The sequence below is a fragment of the Pan troglodytes genome, chromosome 6 (genome assembly GCF_028858775.2).
Source record: "Pan troglodytes isolate AG18354 chromosome 6, NHGRI_mPanTro3-v2.0_pri, whole genome shotgun sequence".
Taxonomy (NCBI): domain Eukaryota; kingdom Metazoa; phylum Chordata; class Mammalia; order Primates; family Hominidae; genus Pan; species Pan troglodytes.
Window position 1 is genome coordinate 144,794,233 of NC_072404.2, and position 20,248 is coordinate 144,814,480.

The window sequence follows — 20,248 nt, forward strand, 5'->3', positions numbered from 1 at the left end:
TGCTCGGCTAATTTTTTGTGTTTTTAGTGGAGACGGGGTTTCACCGTGTTAGCCAGGATGGTCTCGATCTCCTGACCTCGTAATCTGCCCACCTTGGCCTCCCAAAGTGCTGGGATTACAGGCGTGAGCCACTGCGCCCGGCCGATTTGCCTTGTTGACAGTGTAAATTGGCATAATGTTTTGGGGGAGCAACTTATATACAAAGAGACTTTAAAATGTTCATAAGATTTGATTCATTAATTTTCTTTATAAAAATCTATGCTTAGGAAATATCCTAAATATAGAAAAAAGTGTAAGTCTATTATAGTTTGTTGCATATAATAAAGGAAAATTAAAAACCATTTAAATATTCAATAAGGAACTAGTTAAGTAAACAAATAAATGTACATCCATTTATACAACCATTTAAACTAATAGTCATAATAATGTGAGAAGAATGCCTTTATAGTATAATGTTAAAATCATAGAGTGACCACTCACATAGTGCTACGAAGTGCTAGGCCGTGCGCCTTTCCTGTATTAACTCATTTAGTCCTTAAAATAACCCTATGAAGTAAGTCCTGTTATTATCCTCATTTTACAGATGGGAAAACTGAGCAGGTCATTTTCCAACAATTCGCTAACACCAACTGGATGTCCTACAATTCAATTCAATTCTGACACTAACTACCTAGAATTAGCACAGACCCCCAAGTTAAGGGCTCAGTCCTATAAGGCCCTACGTTAGACACCAGCCATAGGTGGGATCCCCAAGCTATCTACACTTCAGCCTGGCCAACTACAAATTAAGCGGTTATCATGATCTTCCTTTCAGGTTCCATAATTTGCTAGAATAACTCACAGGATTCAGGAAAGCATGTACTTAGAATTATAATTTTATTATAAAGGATATGACTCAGAAACAGCTAAATGGAAGAGACGCGAAGGACGAAGTATGGGTTTGGGGTGGTGCAGAGTTTCCTTATCTTCCCTGGGCAGCACTCTCCTACCTAGCACATCTGTTTGTTCCCCAACCCAAAAGCTGCCTGAACCTAGTTGTTTCTGGGTTTTCCTATGGTGTTTCATTACCTAGACATAATTAAACTATTGGCCACATGACTGAACTTAATCTGTAGTACCCCTCCCCTACCTGGATGTGGGGGTGGTGCTGAAAGTTAAACCCTCTAATCATGTGCTCGGTCTTTCCTAACACAAGTCACCTCATGAGCATAAATTCTGGTAAAGCTGACAGTGACTCATTATGAATAACTGACACTCCTATCACTCAGGAACTTCTACGAGTTTCAAGAGCTCTGTACCAGGAACCAGGGGCAAAGAACAGTATATTTTTTATGTCACGCTGAGGCACAGAGAGGTTAACTTGTCCAAGATCAAATAGTATGTGACAGAGCTGAGATTGAAAATTTTAAAAATTCATATGTATTAACATATACAGGAAGGAAATATCCCAAAATGTTTAAATAAGTTAGAAGATGGGATTATATTAAAACATATTTAATAGGATTATAAATTTATACATACAACGTCATGGGAAATGTAATCTTTACTACAACTTGGAGTGGAGATGTTGCATCATTAGACAATCCTAAAGTTGCGGAATATTAGAGCTAAAGAACCTCTTTAAAAATAAGGAACTATGATCCACAGCATGAGACTTGATCTATATCATACAGTGGGTTGATGACAGAACTGAAGCTAGAATCCAGTTCTCTTTGTTTCTGTCTGTCTCAATTTTATATAAATCAGCTAGATGCTCCTCTGGTCTGTGTTCATGTAGATTAGATATGGACACAGACCATAGCTTTCATATATGTTTGAGATCCTGGCCCTTTATTCAGACTTTCCGATTTTGTATAGGAATCCTCAGCCCCTCCCCACACTGAGACTCAAGTTTTGGCTTGGCATAGGGTAGCTCTGAGATGAAAGACCCAAATAGGACTCTCCTAACTGTCTCCCTGATCTAACCTTGGCCTCCATGAGGGGAAGAAGATAAATAAGGGTACAGTCTTCCCTTGGCAACCCCTTTTTCCAAGTTATCCCAGTTACCAACAAAATTTCTCTGTTACAGGGCTCTGTGGACTGTCCCACTCTGGAGTTTGAGTATGGAGATGCAGATGGGCATGCAGCAGAGTTGTCAGGTATGAGGTAGATGGGTCAGTAGCTAGTGGAAGAATGGCCAGGAGGAGAGGGAAGGGGCCTGTGATCTCCCTGGAAGCTTGTCTGTTCTCACCAAGTGGCTGTTGAACAAAGGCTGTTCTCCACATTCCTTTTCCTCTCCACCCAAGTGGTAAATATCTCTTTGTTTGTCTTCACGTTTCCTTCTGTGATTCTCCTTGGCTATGGTATTCTTCATTCTGTCATTCTATCACTCTTTCCTGCTCACTCTTCTTTATTCTCTTTGAAAATAACTGATTTGGTGCACTCTCAAATCAGTTTTCTCTCCATCTTCTCCATATTCCTTCTCTTTTTCTCTTCCTGTCACCCATATCTTTGCCTGCCTCCTTCTTTCTGCTGCCCTCTTTCTATCCCATGCCATCTCTTTTTCCTTTGTCTCCTCTACCTCCATCTTCTCCTTCTTCCTCTCGCAACTGCCCCTTATTAAAATCTCAGCAAAGTCTGAGGAAAAACTATAGTCAACTGGCCAGCTGAGCAAGGCTGGACATGTCACCTGCATCCATCATAGTAGAGTTCTGCTTGGATGTTTATGAGCTGGGGTTAAGTGATTCCATTCTTCTTTCAGTGCTGGCCTGCTTGTCTCTGTCTGGATTTTTAGCTTAGGGTGAATGTGATCTCCTCACATTAAGGGCCTCCATGTTACATGTGCTATGAATGCCAGTTATTAATAAACAAGCTTTGGGTGGAGATGTGTGAAATTTAAATATTCTGTCACATGGAAGTGATACTTTGAGGCATGCTTTTTCAGAGAAAAGAGACAAACAATTTTAAAGACGTTCTTGTGCATGAGCACAGAGAATAAATTTTGTGATGAGTGACAGAGAAATAGAGAGCTAAGTTTAATAACCAACAAAGGATTAGAATTCATAATAGGAATATGATATAAATATATATATATATTTTAAAGAGAGGAGAGAGATGAGCAACCCAACAAAGAAATGGGCAAAGAATATAAATGGGAATTTATAGAAGAAAAAGCCAAATGGTCAATAAATATATGAGAAGATGTTGAACTTTATTAGTAAATGGGGAAAAGCAAATTAAAATAATAAAATATTATTTCACAATCATCAGAGTGCAAAACTTAAAAGCCTGGGGTTGGTGAGGGTGCAGAGAAATTAGTACTTTCATGCACTGCTAGACATGGGGGAGCAGAGTATAAAATTGAAAAGCATTTTGCTTATATCTTGCAAAGTTGAAGATGTGCACATATTGTGACCCAACAAGTCTACTCCTAGGTATCCACTCTAAAGAAAATTACACTTGGGCACAAGAAAATGTACAAAGATGTTTATTGCAGCCTTGTTTATCAGTGTAAAAAGTTGGAAACAACCTACAATGCTCATCAGTAGGGAAATGGATAAACTATAGCATATTAGTGCAGTAGGCTATTGAATAGCCATTAAAATAATAATTGATCTAAATCAATATATTTATTTTTTATTTTTTTATTCTTGAGACAGGGTCTGGCTCTGTTGCTTACGCTTGAGTGGCACAATCTCAGCTCACTACAGCCTTGAGCTCCTGGGCTCAAGTGATCCTCCCACCCCAGCCTCTCAAGTAGCTAGGACCATAGGCATGCCTTACCATGCCCAGCTAATTTTGTGCCACCATGTCCAGCTAATTTTGTGCCACCATGTCCAGCTAATTTTGTTTATCTTTTGTAGAAACAAAGTCTCACTGTGTTGCCCAGGCTGGTCCTGAACTCCTGGGCTCAAGTGATCCTCCTGCCTTGGCCTTCCAAAGTGCTGGGACTACAGGTGTGAGCCACCACACCTGGCCTCAACATGTCTCAGTATCAATAAATGCTTGGCCGGGTACGATAGCTCACATCTGTAATCCCAGCACTTTGGGAGGCCGAAGTGGGTAGATCACCTGTCAGGAGTTCGAGACCAGCCTGACCAATATGGTGAAACCTTGTCTCTACTAAAAATACAAAAATTAGCTGGGCATCGTGGCATGCACCTGTAGTCCCAGCTACTCGGGAGGCTGAGACAGGAGAATTGCCTGAACCTGGGAGGCAGAGGTTGCAGTGAGCCAAGATCACGCCACTGCACTCCAGCCTGGGTGACAAAGCGAGACTCCATCCCAAATAATAATAATAATAATAAATGCTAAAGATAAAATTGGGAGAAAGGATCAGTAACAAAGGAATTTATACAATAGGATACTGCTTGGATAAAAAAGTTTTTAAACAGAGCAATATCATATGTTTACAGGCATATATGCATATAGCAAAAGTAGAAAAATAGGCTTGTGAAGGATACACACCAATTTCATTATAGCAGTTGCCTCTGGAGAAGGGAATAAGATAGACTGGGGAGCAGTCTGAAGCAAATATAACAAATGCTAACATTTGTTTGACCTGGGTAGAAGATAATACACAGGTGTCTTAAATGTACTATTCTGTTCTTACCTGTATATAAAAATTCATAATCTAAAATTTAAAAATAAAAAGACCAAGACTAAAGTTCAGTACCTAAGAGCCTTGCCCACTTTTCTGATTTGGTTTGTGGTGCTTTACTCTTAAAAATATATATATTCACCTCTCCACTAATGACTGAAGAATTTAAGATTCAGTGATGGGATTTGCTTCTGGTCACTCCTAGATTCTGGAACTTAAGACTCAAAAGCCCTGACTCCCAGACAAGGTGTTTCTCAACCATTAGACAGCTGGCTGGAACATAAGTGAATTTCTCTTGCTTTGTGAATTACCTGTGACCTAGTTAAATTTCCAGGAAGGGTCTCAGGTAGGGAGCAGAGATTTAAAGGAAATCTGTTCTATCATCTGTTGACTTCTGTATTTCAGTTCTTCATCTTCTGTCAGATGAGGGTACATATACAATGTTCTGGAGAGAGACAGAGAGAGTAGGAAAGGGCATTTTTATTTCTTTTCTTCTTTCTTTCTTTCTTTTTTTTTAAGAGACAGAGTCTTATTCTGTTACCCCAGGCTGGAGTGCAGTGACATGATCATAGCTCACTAAAGCCTCAAACTCCTAAGCTCAAACAATCCTCCACCTCAGCCTCCTAAGTAGCTAGGACTATAGTCATGTGCCACTACACCTGGCTAATGTTTAAATTTTTTGTAGAGATAGGGTCATGCTATGTTGCCCAGGCTAGTCTCAAACTCCTGGCCTCAAGCAATTCTCCTGCCTCAGCCTCTCAAAGTGCTGGGATTACAATCCTATAGGTCTGAGCCATCACACGTGGCCGGCATTTTTATTTCTTGTAAGCTTTTTGCATTTTGTATTGAGAGGCTGCTGTTAGCAAAGTTAGATTTTCCTGGGCACAGCAGCCCTTTGACAACCATAGCTGTTCTCTAGAGTTTTTTTTGCAGCCTCTGCTTAGTGGCTGTGGGCAGGAATCTAAACTTCTATACCCTTTGAGGAAACTTAGCAGGGAGAGAATGAACTGGCTCCAACCCTGAAGAACCATCCAGCACTTACTTTTCAGCCCTTGCCGTGGTTTCCTGATCCAGCACAAGGATCTTTCCTCTAAGTTTCAGGAGTTGTGTTGCCCTCCTCTTCTCTTACAGATGGGATAGTTCCTAGTTGGGTTGACAAAGCAGGAGTTGCAGCCCTGAGAAACAGGAGTGATGAGATTAAGCTCTCTGTGCTGCAGTCCTCCTCTTGGCCCTCACCAAATGTTGAAGGCTGCCTTCTCTGCTGCAGCAGCCAGCTGGCAGGAAGAGGACAGGTTTGATGGTTTAATCTCCCAGGGACACAAGTGGCTATTTTTAACTGCTCTGAAAAGGAGGAAGCTGGCTTTGGATTCATTGGACACAGGAATGTGTTGGAAGCTTCAGCTCTTTCATGCCACCCTCTCTACTTTGGGCCTCTTCTTTAAGGATCTCCCGAATGTGACTGTTCTGTCTTTCCTGCCACAGAATTGTATAGTTACACTGAGAACCTGGAATTCACCAATAACAGGAGGTGCTTTGAAGAAGATTTCAAGACTCAAGGTAATTCCAGATCTTTACTCATAGAGACCTGCTTTTTCCTTTTATGATATACCAGCCTGATCTAGTAAAAGACTAAAACAAAGTGCGATCCTTCATCCCCTCTGTATTAGTTAGAGTTCTCTTAGAGGGATAGAACTAATATGATAAATAGATAGATATATATAAAGGGGAGTTTATTAAGTATTAACTTACACAATCACAAGGTCCCATAATAGGCTATCTGCAAGCTGAGGAGCAAGGAGAGCCAGTCTGAGTCCCAAAACTGAAGAACTTGGAGTCCGATGTTCGAGGGCAGGAACTATCCAGCACAGGAGAAAGATGTAGGCTGGAAGGCTAGGCCCATCTCTCCTTTTCATGTTTTTCTGTCTGTTTTATATTTGCTGGCAGCTGATTAGATTGTGCCCACCAGATTAAGGGTGGATCTGCCTTCCCCAGCCGGCTGACTCAAATGTTAATCTCTTCTGGCAACACCCTCACAGATATACCCAGGATCAATACTTTGTATCCTTCAATCCAATCAAGTTGACTCACAGTATTAACTATTGCAAGTCCACCCCTTGTCAGCTCGAACTCATACACATCTCCTGAGATCATACATAATCTTCAATTAAAGACAATAATAAGGGCATAATTATGCCTAACATAATACAAATATCCTTTGTACAACTGGAAACTCACCAATCCCCAACCCAAATACTATTATATAAAGTTAACAATACTTAAATGCTGATATGAACTCAATAAATCTTATGTCACATGATAAAGGAGAAAGGAAATAAAATGAACATATTAGTACACGTGTATACACGCACAAACATGTTTTTAACAAAAGAAGAAGGAAATACTCATGACCAGCTGGTCACGTGGTCGTAGCTGGTATTGATGACTACCTTCTTCTACTACCCATTCTGTATTCCCTTTGCATTCATCAAGCAGCTTGGCAGGTCATGGTTTTTTTCCTGGTGGAGTAATCCAAACCTTCATTCCTGAGGGGTCTGGGTCATTTGTAGTCCTGCCTGGATTGGGGTGTTGTAGTTTCCCATCGACCTTAATCACAGGGCATAGTAATATTAAGAGACGCCCTAATGGATCTCCTGTATTCCATGCATACTCTTCCTTACCTCCGCTGTGGAGTAGTAGACTGATTTCATCTTGATAGTCTGGGTCAGTCACCCCAGCCAACACTGTAACTCCCTTCTTAGCCTGTTGTGTCTCCTGGTGGCAGTTTCCTCCCTCTGGAGCTAAAACCTCTAGGCCAGCAGAACGTAATGTCACGGGAACAGGAAGCAAAAATTTTGCTACTAGATCACTAGGGGTGATGGTGAGTGGTGCCACTTCCACCCCTTGATTCCTGGACTGGTGAATCCTGACTATGGGAAAAACAGTACCATATGTTGGATGCTGATTCAGAGCATACACGGCCTTCTGGAGAACTTTGCCCCAGCCCTGCAAAGTATTGTCACCTAGTTGGCATTGTAATTGTGACTTCAAAAGGCCATTTCACCGTTCTATCAATCCAGCTGCTTCAGGATGATGGGGAACATGGTAAGACCATGAGCATGAGCCCACTGCCACACTTCTTTAGCCAGGAAATGAGTGCCTTGGTCAGAGGCAATGCTTTGTGGAATACCATGACGGTGGATGAGGCATTCCATGAGTCCATGGATGGTAGTCTTGGCAGAAGCATTGCTTGCAGGATAGGCAAACCCTTATCTGGAGTAAGTGTCTATTCTAGTGAGGACAAACCTCTGCCGTTTCCATGACAGAAGAGGTCCAATACAATCAACCTGCCACCAGGTAGCTGGCTGATCACCCTGAGGAATGGTGCCTTATCTAGGGCTCAGTGTTGGTCTCTGCTGCTAGCAAATTGGGCACTCAGCAGTGGCCGTAGCCAGGTCAACCTTGGTGAGTGGAAGTCCATGTTACTGAGCCCATGCATAACTTCCATCCCTGCCACAGTGGCCACTTTGCTCATGGGCCCATTGGACAATGACAGAGGTGCTGGGGAAAGAGGCTGATTGGTGTCCACAGAACGGGTCATCCTATCCACTTGATTATTAAACTCCTTCTCTGCTTTGGTCACCCACTGGTGAACACTCACATGGAGTACAAATATCTTCACAGTTTTTGACCACTCAGAGAGGTCCATCTACATACTTCTTTCCCCAATTTTTTTGTCACCAATTTTCCAATCATGCTTCTTCCAAGTCCCTGACCATCCAGCCAAATCATTGGCTATAGCCCATGAATCAGTATTTAATCGCACATCTTACCATTTATCCTTCCATGCAAAGTACACAGCCAGGTGCACTGCTCTAAGTTCTGCCCACTGGGAAGATTTCCCTTCACTGCTGTCCTTCAGGGATGTCCTAGAAAGGGGCTATAGTGCTGCAGCCATCCACTTTCAGGTGGTGCCTGCATATTGTGCAGAACCATCTGTAAACCAGGCCCTGGTCTTCTCTTCCTCTGTCAACTTATAGGGAGCTCCCCATGAGGCCATCAGTGCAGGCTGGGGGAAAGAAGCCAGGGTGGCAGGACTGGAGACCATGGGCATTTGAGCCACTTCCTCATGTAACTTACTTCTGCCTTCAGGACCTGCTTGAGCCCAATCACGTATATACCACTTCCATTTGATGATGGAATGCTGCTGTGCACGACCCACTTTATGGCTTGATGGGTCAGAAAGCACTCAGTTCATGATAGGCAGTTGAGGTTGCATGGTGACTTGATGACCCATAGTCAAACGTTCAGTTTCCACCAAAGACCAGTAACAGGCCAAGAGCTGTCTCTCAAAAGTAAAGTAGTTATCTGCAGAAGATGGCAGGGCCTTGCTCCAAAATCCTAAAGGCCTCCACTGTGATTCATCTATGGGAGCCTGCCAAAGGCTCCAAACAGCATCCCCATCTGCCACTGACACCTCAAGCACCATTGGATCTGCTGGGTCATATGGCCCAAGTGGCAGAGCAGCTTGCACAACAGCCTGGGCCTGTTGCAGAGCCTTCTCTTGTTCTGGACCCCACTAAAAACTGGGTGGGGGTCCAGATAAATGGGCAGGAATAACACACCCAAATGAGGAATGTGTTGCCTCCAAAATCCAAATAGAACCACTAGGCATTGTGCTTCTTGGTTGTAGGAGGGGCCAAATGAAGCAACTTATCCTTCACCTAAGAAGGAATATCTCAACAGGTCCCACAGCACTGGATCCTTGGAATTTTACTGAGGTAGAAGTTCCCTGAATTTTAATCAGATTTATTTCCCATCCTCTGGCACACAAATGTCTCACCAATAAGTCCAGTGCATTTGCTACTTCTTGCTCACTGGATCCAATCAGCATAATGTCATCAATGTAATGGACCACTGTGATATCTTGTGGAAGCAAAAAGCTATCAAGGTCTCTCCGAATAAGATTATGACTCAAAGCCAGAGAATAGATATACCTCTGGGGTAGGACAGTAAAGGTATATTGCTGTCCCAGCCAGCTGGAGGCAAATTGCTTCTGGCGGGCCTTATGGACAGGAATGGAGAAAAAGGCACTTGCCAAGTCAATGACCACGTACCAGGTACCAGAAGATGTGTTAATTTGCTCGAGCAATGAAACCACATCTAGTACAGCAGCTGCAATTGGAGTCACCACTTGGTTAAGCTTCCGATAATCCACTGACATTCTCCAAGATTCATCTGTCTTCTGCACAGGTCAAATGCGAGAGTTGAACAGGGATGTGGTGGGAATCACCACTCCTTTGTCTTTCAAGTCCTTGATGAGGGCACTGATCTCCACAATCCCTCCAGGGATGTGATATTGTTTTTGACTTAACTATTTTTCTAGGTAGAGGCAGCTCTAATGGCTTCCATTTGTCCTTTCCCACCATAGTAACGCTCACCCTACCAGTCAGGGAGCCAATGTGGGGGTTCTGCCAGCTACTAAGTATGTCTATGCCAATTATGCATTCTGGCACTGGGGAAGTGACCACAGGATGAGTCTGGGGGCCCACTGTAAGTCAGGCCTGAGCTAAAACTTCATTAGTTACCTGACCTCCATAAGCCCCTACTTTAACTGGAGGACCACAATGACATTTTGGTTCCCCTGGAATCAATATCAGCTCAGAGCCAGTGTCCAGTAGTCCCCGAAATGTCTGATCATTTCCCTTTCCCCAGTGCACAGTTACCCTAGTAAAAGGCCAGAGGTCTTCTTGGGGAAGGATGGGAGAGAAATTCACTGCATAAATTGTTGGTAATGTAGTGGGGTCCTTCCTCAAGGGAACCTGGCCTCCCCTTCATTCAGGGGGTTCCAGGTCTATTAACTGGCTCAAGTCTGGAAATTGAGAGGCCATGATTCTCTGTTTTTATAATTCAAATTAGTCTTTCGTCCATTCGACCTACAAGTTTTCTGCTTGTATAAAGTAGGAATGCAGTAGGCTTCCTATCAGTTTCACTTCTAGAAACACTGTGATTAATTAGCCAATGCCACAGCTCTACATGAGTCAGACTATTCTGATTGCTCCTTTGCCTCTGCCATCCATTATGGTAGCTATGCTCACCTTGCCTTTGATGGTCGAGTGCTTCCACTTGGCCCCTGCCACCTCGGGATCCAATTATTCCCATTGTATTTAAATTTTGTAGTTGAGTGACTGTGGTTCCCACCATTAGCTCTGGCATAAGGAGAAAAGCAATTACAGGACTCTTCAAAGATGCAGTTGCTGCCTTCACAAATCTATTTTGTAAGGCATTGGTCAAGGGTGTATCTGCTGGACCCTCCCAGCTGGGATGAGTAGTTCTAAAGTGACTAATCCACTCCACCATCCCAATTTCCCTAAGCCTTTGGATCCCTTCCTCTACATTAAACCAAGGGAGAGCAGGCATTTCCAGCTCACTCAGAGTGGGCCATCTTTTAATCCATAATTCAGCTGACCAAATAAACTATTAGAACCTTTTTTAACTCCCCAAGCTGCAACATTGAATGCAGAGCCCCTACTTAGTGGGCCTAAATCAATAAATTGAGCCTGATCCAACTCTGTGTTCCTTCCTGCATCATCCCATACCCTTAATATCCATTCCCATGCCTGTTCTCCAGATTGCTGTTTATATAAATTAGAGGACTCAAATAGTTCTTTTTGAGTGTAGCACACCTCCTCATGGGTCACACTCTCAACCTCACCCCTAGGGGCCTGCCAGGACTTTCGTCTAGTTATAGGTCTAGAACCAAAGGTGTTGAGGGTAGCTTCTGAGGAGAAGCAATATTATCTTGCCTGGCAACTGTTTCAGGGCAACTGCCATCACTGTTGCTTCAGGCAGTGCAGGGTTTATCTCCTCAGACAAAGGTGGAAAGGCTGATGGCAGCATGGGTCAGGGAGGAGATATTGCCACTACTGGGGATGGGGAAACTGTTCCTCCTGGCAAAAAAGGTTCATCAGAGTTTACAAACTCAGTGTGCCCAGCTTCACCAGGGTCCTCCCACATGTCCCCATTCCAAGCTTCAGGGTCCCATTCTTTTCCAATAAATGCCCTCACTTTAACAGTAGACACCTGACAAGGCTGTAAATGCATCTTTCATTGCAGTTCAGCCATTCGCATGACAAAAGCTTGTGTCTGTTTTTCCACAATTTCAGCTCTTTCTCTACAGGAGATAAGACTCTCACTCAGGGCAATCTTAGCAGATTTGAGGCTCAGTATCTGCTTCTGAAGCTGGGAGACAGAATCCCTGAGTTCATCATTTTCTTTCATCACTTTGTCCACTGAACTTCGGAGCAACCAACCAGCTTCCTTATGTTCCTTGGTTCTCCACATATGGTCAAAGGTATTATGTATAGTCGCTAAACTCCTTGCCTCTCATGAGTGGTGAACCAGGAATGTCAAATGCATTTATTTTGCATAACTCTCTAAACAGTTTCCACCAAGGACTATCAGTGTTCTCTATACTATTAGAAGTAGATTTCTTAGCATTTTTGGATCTAATCATATTAAGCAGCCAACTCCAGAAATCTCAAAACCACTGAAAGAACTCCAGCCTTAATATTCTGTTCCTCTAGAACCACTCCTGTTACCCAAATATGTATTAGTCAGGGTTCTCTTAGAGGGATAGAACTAATAGGAAATATATATATATTAACCTTCACACCCTCCATAACCATGTAGCCTTTCCTTCTTGCTTAGGGGATACAGGGTTCTCTGTATCTCAAGTGGAGAGCAATGGAGTAGAAGCATGAGAAGCTGGTGCTGTGCTGCCTGATAGAACCCTTGACCTTAATGTTTCATCCCATCTTCAACTTTGCCCTACTCTCAATAGTAATTTCATGTGCCCACACTGTGACATTCTCAGACATTCTCATCCATTTCCTTACTTGGTCAGTGGCAATTCAATTTTCAGTTCAACAAATGTGTGGTGAGTATCTATTCTGTGTCAGATACTGGAGGCAGGAGTGAGAAGCAGCTTTTACAAAGAAGTTAGAGTTTGAGAGCAGAGGAATCATGTGCACATCACAAAACTAGCTGAGGCTCAAACAGTCCTCCTGCCCCAGCCTCCCAAGTAGCTAGGATTACAGGCATGTGCCACTGTGCCCAGCTTCTGCCCAAGGGCCTTCTCTGCAGCCTATACAGGGCAGCCAGGAATTGTAGGGAATCAGTGTGCTCCTCTAGTTTAGCACCCCTCATCCAAGAGAAAAATGCTGTGTCAGAAAAGTTTTAAAAGTGTTATGGAAGCAGAGTATTTGGCCACAGCATTAGTGAGAAAGGTCCTTTTATATTGGGCATGTAAGAGTGGGAAAGAGGTCATTTTGTATTGTGCCTGTAAGGATGACTAGGAATTGAATATGTAGGGAGACAGAGGGAACTCCTTGAGGAAAGGCAGAGAGACAGGACAGTATGGGCTGTGTGTGGAGGACAGAGGGGATGTTGAAGGTGAGGCTATAGACTGGGTTCAGGCCAGAACATTTTGGGTCCTTTTCCCATACCTTATTCTTTCTCAGTGAAATAAGGAAAGCTTTTGGAGAAAATAATTTTGGCAGGGGAGCTGAGATCAGAGGTGGATATGCTATGAGGAGCCTTTCCAGGAAGGGTGGCAATAGCTGACACTGGATGTATATGGCCTTTTATTCCCAGTGCAGGGCAAGGAATGGCTGGAGTTGGAAGAAGATGCCCAAAAGGCCTATATAATGGGACTCTTGGACCGGCTAGAGGTGGTCAGTAGGGAACGGCGGCTGAAGGTGGCCCGGGCTGTTCTCTACCTGGCCCAAGGTGAGTGACCACCCTTGCTAGCTTTAGAGGGGTGGAGGCTTGAGAGGGAAGTGGGCATTATCAGGACTGAGATGACGCAGGCTGTGCTGGGAAAGCAAGGTTTCTTGCCTCTCAAGGACAGATCTTGTCATGTGCTAGGAGTAACCTGTGCTTATGAGGAAGATAGGATAGTGTTGAGTGCTGTTCTAGATCCCTCGGCATCTGCCTTTATCTTACCAGGTATGTCAGAATTTTTTATAGGGTTCTTCTTTTCCCTACCCTGTACTATAATCATATGTGAATACTAGCAAGAGGTGTGGCCAGAGCTGATATGTACCACCAGCTGATCATGGAGACAAGACATCAACTGTGGCCTGGCCCCAAAACTGAGGAGAAATAGGAGAGTGTCACAGATACACATGGACCCTTTGCATTGTTTCTCATTGGCATTTTGAAAGTTCAAGCCAACATAACTGCAGGAGTAGATGCTGTGAGTAATTTGGAGATGATCAGAACTAAATAGAGTAATCGGGGAAAGCTGCTCAGAAGAAACCTCTTAGCCAGGTGTTGGAAAGGGAAATGAGATAGCCTAGCTGGAGTGAAAATAAGCCTACGATCATAAATATAAGGCGTGTTAACAGAACCAACCAGTTGGGAGCTAAAAAAAAAAAATTGTAAAATAAAAAAATAATAAATGAAGAGGGGAAAGGGTGGACATTAGGTGAAGAGAAGACTAGCAAATAGGACTGTGCCCTCCTGTATCTCTTGGGTCTGGTGCTCTGGCCAGCTTCCAACTGCCAGTACCTTCTTATGTTTGCCCAAGGACTTTATTTATCTACGTTTTTTAAAAGAAAGTCTCACTATGTTTCTCCGGCTGGTCTTGAACTCATAGGCTCAAGCTATCCTCCTGCTCCAGCCTCCTAAGTAGCTAGGATTATAGCATGTGCCACCATGCTCAGCTTCTGCTCAAGGGCCTTCTCTGCAGCCCATACAGGGCATCCAGGAAGTGTAGGGAATCAGTGTGCTCCTTTAGTTTAGCACCCTCATCCAATGACTAACAGGAGTTAGTGGATGGATAGCCTGACTGTCTCACCCCTCTTGGATAGAATAACTGTGAGTTGTGTGTTTTATACTGTTTCCAAATTATCCCCTGAGTGAACTCTTTGGGCTTCCTTTTCTTCCCTATCTCTACTGATGATTCCTGGGAATGATTCCCAAATAAGCTACTTGCACTGGAATCCTTACTTACCTCAGGATCTGCTTCTGGGAGAACTCACCCTTAAGACGACAGGCCATTGATGAGCACATTGGACCTAACCCTGGAGACTACCTCTCCTCTCCCCTGACTCATTCCAGGAAGTTCTTGGGGCCCCTGTCATACCTATGTCAGCCTAATTATTAGGCAGAGTATTATAGGAAAACTTTAAGATCATGGGGCAGGGTGGAAAGAACTGGGATACTGCCACCCCTCAACCCCTGTAACAACTGTCTGGTCCTTTAGGTACTTTTGGGGAATGTGATTCAGAGGTCGATGTGCTACACTGGTCCAGGTACAACTGCTTCCTGCTGTATCAGATGGGGACCTTCTCCACCTTCCTGGAGCTACTCCACATGGAAATTGAGTGAGAAGCCTTAGGGGAAGGGCTGGCCTACATAACCCCCATTCCTTAAAGGGGCCTCATGTTCTATGCTGCTTCCCTCACTATAGAGACCCCCTGTGAGGAACTGGGTCTACTCACACCTCAGCCCAAAGCTCATTGACAGTTCCCCTCCATCCAGCCATGTTCTCTGATATTCTGTTCTCCCTCCCTGAGGTTGGATACATCTGCAGCTTCTGCCTCACTTACAGCTTTAATCCTGGGCTTCAGGGGCCTATCCTGAGTGGGTTCTCTTTTTATTCAAGGACTTTCTTAGCTCAGCCTAACTCTGGAATTCAAGAGGGAAACTATTTTGAGTGCATGACCCAAGAAAGACAGGAAATCAATTCCTGTCATTGTGCCCAATTCTTTCCCTCATGGGCTATAGTTCTAGAGGTGGCCTTATTTGCTGCTACCACTACAGTGACCCCTTGTTTTGTCTCATGCCCATCACCCAGGAGTTTGAGATAGGGTGCAATCTGCTTATTATTCATCAGGTGTTTCTTAGCATCTGTTTTATGTCCAGCACAGTTCTAAGCATAGTGGGGAATGCAAGAGGAGTGGATACCACAGATCCTGCCCTTGCCTTGTCTTCAACATAGATGAGAGTTTGCTGAGGTGGCAGGGGAATTCTGTCAGCTCCTTTACTCTAGACGAGTTTCATTAGTGGCTGCCTAGCCAGGGAATGGCAAGCACTCATATTTGTGTGAGTGATAAGTAAGAGCACAGAGAGAAAAGAAGTCTTATGCATTCCTGTTCTTTTTCTCCTCCCCTGGCAGCAACAGCCAGGCCTGTAGCAGTGCCCTTCGGAAACCAGCTGTCTCCATAGCTGATAGCACAGAGCTCAGGTGAGTGGGGCTAACTATGGGCTTGGAACAGGGCAGATGATTAGCACCTGGGTTACCTTTTCCCCAAATCCCAGATGACTCAGACCATTAGGAAGTTGCCCTGTAGCTAATCTCACTGGGTTGGGCTTCCCACAGAGACCATCCCTGAGGTCTATGACTATGGGCTGGGAATTGCCTTGGGAACCTCTTGTGACTCTTCTGTAACCCCAGGGTGCTGCTGAGTGTTATGTACCTAATGGTGGAAAATATTCGCCTGGAGCGAGAGACAGACCCCTGTGGGTGGAGAACAGCCCGGGAGACCTTCCGCACTGAATTAAGTAAGAAATGGCACTTGAGGAAGGTGTGGATGGGGTGCTAATGGGAGAGGGGAAGCAGAGCATCTGCCTAGGAGAGGCAGACAGTCGTTTTTTCTTTTGTTTTCTTTTTTAAAATTAATGTCTTTTCTTTTAGGACAGAGATACTGCATGGCAGGCACAAGGGCTGGGCTTGATTGCCGCCCTGTATCTATGAGCTAAGACCAGCCATGTAACTTCTCTATGCCTTGGTTTCCTTGGTTATAAGTGGGGATAGCCATTCCTCTCCCACTCTATCACGAATCCCACATGAAAAAATGAGTTGAATCACCTTGAAAACTGAGTTCTGTTCAAATGTAAGTTGGTGTTGTCATCTGACAGGGATAGGATATGAAGGACTATGGGATTTTAAAAATATATTTATTGATGTGGAAAAGTGAATGACATTGAATCCTTTAGCCAGAAAGCAATGTCTTCATTATTGTTACTTCTAGTTTGGCATCCAACCCCAAAGCGTCACCCTAAGCTCTGGGGCCTATGCCATTTTAATTCCATGGCATCCCTTCCTGCCCTTGAGGGGCTTCCTTCTGGGGGCTAAGCCTCCTTCTCAGGACCAAGTACTCTGGAATTCTTCAGGGGAGGTGAGTGCCTTCCTGTGTGTGTCCAGAATCAGGGTTACATGAACAAGGTTTTAGCTGCCTCATCCTCACTTTCTCACTCCCCTCTCTCCTCACCCCTAGGCTTCTCCATGCATAATGAGGAGCCTTTTGCCCTTTTACTCTTCTCCATGGTTACCAAGTTCTGCAGTGGCCTGGCTCCTCACTTCCCCATAAAGAAGGTCCTGCTCCTGCTCTGGAAGGTGGTCATGGTGAGTAATTCTCCCCACTCCCACATTATCAGATCAGCAATGCCCTATGCCACCTCAGTTTCTTCTAGTCTCATTCCAGGAGGCTGGAGCCAGGGAGCAGAACAGGCAGCCCTTAGCCAACTGCTAATATGGAGGGGCAACAAGGCTGTCCTAGAGACATCAGATGTTCTATGTTAGAATGGGTTTCATGTTTCTATTGGATGGATGGGAGATGCCACTCCATAAATTGGGGATGTCAGTGGTACCTTCTCTTATTTAAGCCAATGTTTGATGGAGAGAACACTGGTTGAAAGTTGGTAGATCTGGGCTTTGCTGATACTGAGAAACTTTGGGCAACTCTCTGTGCCTCAATTTCTCTAGCTGTAAAAGGTTGGGGTGAGTGCCTGCCCTCCCTCCAGATAAACAGAGGATTTGTATTTTTTTTTTAATAAAAATAATTTTTTTTTACAGACAGGCCTCCCTGTGTTGCCTGGGCTGGTCTTGAACTCCTGGTCTCAAGCAGTCCTTTCACCTTGGCTTCCCAAAATGTTGGGATTACAGGCATGAGCCACTGTGCCTGGCCAGGATTTGCTTTTTAAAAAATAATGAAGTTCTTATAAATATGTGGTTACATTTCTGTTACTAGTTATTCAACCTGATCCTTCATTTTTGGCTCCCATCTCACAAGGCAGGCCTAATAGGGGGAACTGCCTCTTGACTGCAGAGGAGATTGAATGACTCTGGGGGTTTATAGCACCTGGATGTGTTCCTTAAAAAGGTCGATAGTTTCCTTTTTTTTTTTTTTTTTTTTTTGAGGAGGCCCGCAGGAATTCCTTTCCTAAATTCTGTGATATTTCCCATACTGGGGCAGTAAATAATGCCTTATCCTGACCCCTGAGCTCCTCAGTTGCCGTGGGGATGGTAATCATATTTGCCTCTTTCTGTTTTACTACCTCCTTATTAAGGAAAAGGTCTGAAGGGACTGGAGGTTGTGGCCCTTTCTTTTCATCCATGTTTCCCTGACCTTGGCTCTCTCTTACTTCCCTTCCTTCCTCTCTCTCTGCCCCTTTCCTGTTTCTTCCTTAGTTTACCCTCGGTGGATTTGAGCATCTGCAGACTCTTAAAGTACAGAAGCGGGCAGAATTGGGCCTGCCTCCACTGGCTGAAGACAGTATCCAGGTGGTGAAGAGCATGCGTGCTGCCTCCCCGCCCTCTTACACTCTTGACCTGGGAGAGTCTCAGCTGGCACCCCCACCCTCCAAGCTGCGAGGCCGCCGTGGCTCTCGAAGGGTATGGACTGAAGCAGACAATGGTATTGGGACGCCGACTGGCCAAAAATCAAGATTCTAAGCTACTCTGGGTGTGGTAGGAAAAAGCAGTAAATGACCCGGCTCATCCTGCCCAGGTTGGCCCTATGACCAACCTGAAATCTTAGGGTCTCTAGTTTGGTCTCTGTCCCCCAGCCCTGACAGCCCCCTGGGCTGTTGTGATGTGACACTGTGATATCATGTCATACATAGCCATGTCTTGCTACAGAATCATTGGCCTGGACCTCAGTGCCTGGAGTTCCTTACATTCTGAACAACAATTAAGGGTATAATCCTGGGGATAGGGACCCAGGATACCGGAACAGGTCTCCAAGCAAATCCATTTTTCTGGGGTAAGGCATTTTACTATTTTGAAGCACCAGGAAGTTTTACTGTCAGCCAGCCACACTCTTAACTGGCCCTGGAACCAAAGGCTTACATTTAAGAGATGACTGGGTAGGGGTCTATGTATATAACCATGAGACACTTAACGACAGGGATACAATCTAAAATATGTGTCATTATGCAATTTTGTCACTGAGCAAACATCATAGAGTGTACTTACACAAACCCAGATGGTATAGCCTACTGCACACCTAGGCATATAGCCTATTGTTCCTAGACTACAAACCTGTACAGCAGGTTACTATACCGAATACCATATGCAATTGTAACCCAATGGTGTTTGTGTATCTCAACCTAGAAAAGGCCAGTAAAAATACAGTATTATAATCTTATGGGTCCACAATTACATATGCAGTCCATTGTTGACTGAAGCATCGTTGTGCAGCACATGACTATAGTCTGCTGTCCTGAAAAGGTCAGAATGAAAAGTTATACTGAGATCTGACTATGTTCTTACAAACTCCCCTGCCTGACCCACTTCAGTTCATCAACAGGGCTAGATAGTAGTGCTCAGTAATCCAGTCTCCATTATCTGCAATAAAATTTTTTAACTTTATTTTTGTTTTATAAAGTAATGCTTACTCATTGTAGAAAATTTGGAACAAATATAAAAATGTGATGAAGGGAGAAAAGAAAAATCACCCACAATCTTAACAACCAGAGACAGTCACTGTTAACTTTTTGGCCTATTTCTGTCCAATCTTTTTTTCTTTGTCACAAGATTTAAAATTCCAAACTTGCTTCCCTCTGCCTAGCAGCAAGCTTCTGTCCTCCTCTTCCTCAGTCAGCCAGCTGGTGTATGCTCACAGAAGGCAAACTAATTGAATGTTCACCTAAGCAGAGCATAATTAGGAAGGAAAGTGCTGGCAAAAAAAGGCATCACTGCTTTCTGAAAGCTAAGTAATTGTGACTTTGGGATTATCTATGCTATGTTCCCTGGCTAATGGCAGGGTTACCTGAGAACTTCTTGTCCTGTTATTGGGCCGGGTGGGGACAGTAGGTTAAGGTGGGGAATTGGATGTTTTCGCAATGGCTGTGTTCAGATTCCATGTTCCCTGAAATGTGGAGGCCTGTGGATATGGGGTGGCCTCAGACAAGGATGCCCAGAGTGAGATCTCTGCATGCCTACCCTCCCTTCTTTCCCCTCCAGCAACTCCTCACTAAGCAGGACAGCCTGGACATCTACAATGAAAGGGATCTCTTCAAGACTGAGGAGCCCGCCACAGAGGAGGAAGAGGAGTCTGCTGGTGATGGAGAACGAACCTTGGATGGAGAGCTAGACCTGCTAGAGCAGGACCCTCTGGTGCCACCTCCACCCTCACAGGCACCCCTCTCTGCTGAGCGGGTGGCTTTTCCCAAGGGCCTGCCCTGGGCCCCAAAGGTCAGGTAGGTTTGATAGCATCAGGGACCCCTATGCTTCGGGGTTTCAGTCTCCAAAGGCTCAAGATGGGGTAGTCTATGTATTCAAGGCTCGTTAAGTTGGTCTGGCAGTCAGAACTCCTGGGTTTGAAATTCCTTCTGTTGATTGCTGCCTTTTTCCACTGCTCCAGTCCTCTGATTGGAGGG

The 20,248-nt window shown here is 44.4% G+C and overlaps 1 protein-coding gene across 4 annotated transcripts in view; it reads left to right on the forward strand.

The window, feature by feature from the left end:
- STRIP2 (striatin interacting protein 2) overlaps positions 1-20,248 on the forward strand; it is a 58,078-nt gene that overhangs the window by 3,610 nt on the left and 34,220 nt on the right. For all 4 annotated transcript variants that reach the window (XR_010158992.1, XM_519374.8, XM_009454194.4 and 1 more), the window contains exons 2-10: positions 2,069-2,138; positions 6,062-6,136; positions 13,232-13,366; positions 14,847-14,967; positions 15,762-15,830; positions 16,041-16,147; positions 16,864-16,991; positions 18,057-18,260; positions 19,833-20,068. Coding sequence is in view for 3 of the 4 variants with exons in the window: in XM_519374.8 (XP_519374.3) it covers positions 2,069-2,138; positions 6,062-6,136; positions 13,232-13,366; positions 14,847-14,967; positions 15,762-15,830; positions 16,041-16,147; positions 16,864-16,991; positions 18,057-18,260; positions 19,833-20,068 (1,145 nt within the window). In the remaining variant the exon portion in view is untranslated. The remainder of the gene's footprint in view (positions 1-2,068; positions 2,139-6,061; positions 6,137-13,231; positions 13,367-14,846; positions 14,968-15,761; positions 15,831-16,040; positions 16,148-16,863; positions 16,992-18,056; positions 18,261-19,832; positions 20,069-20,248) is intronic.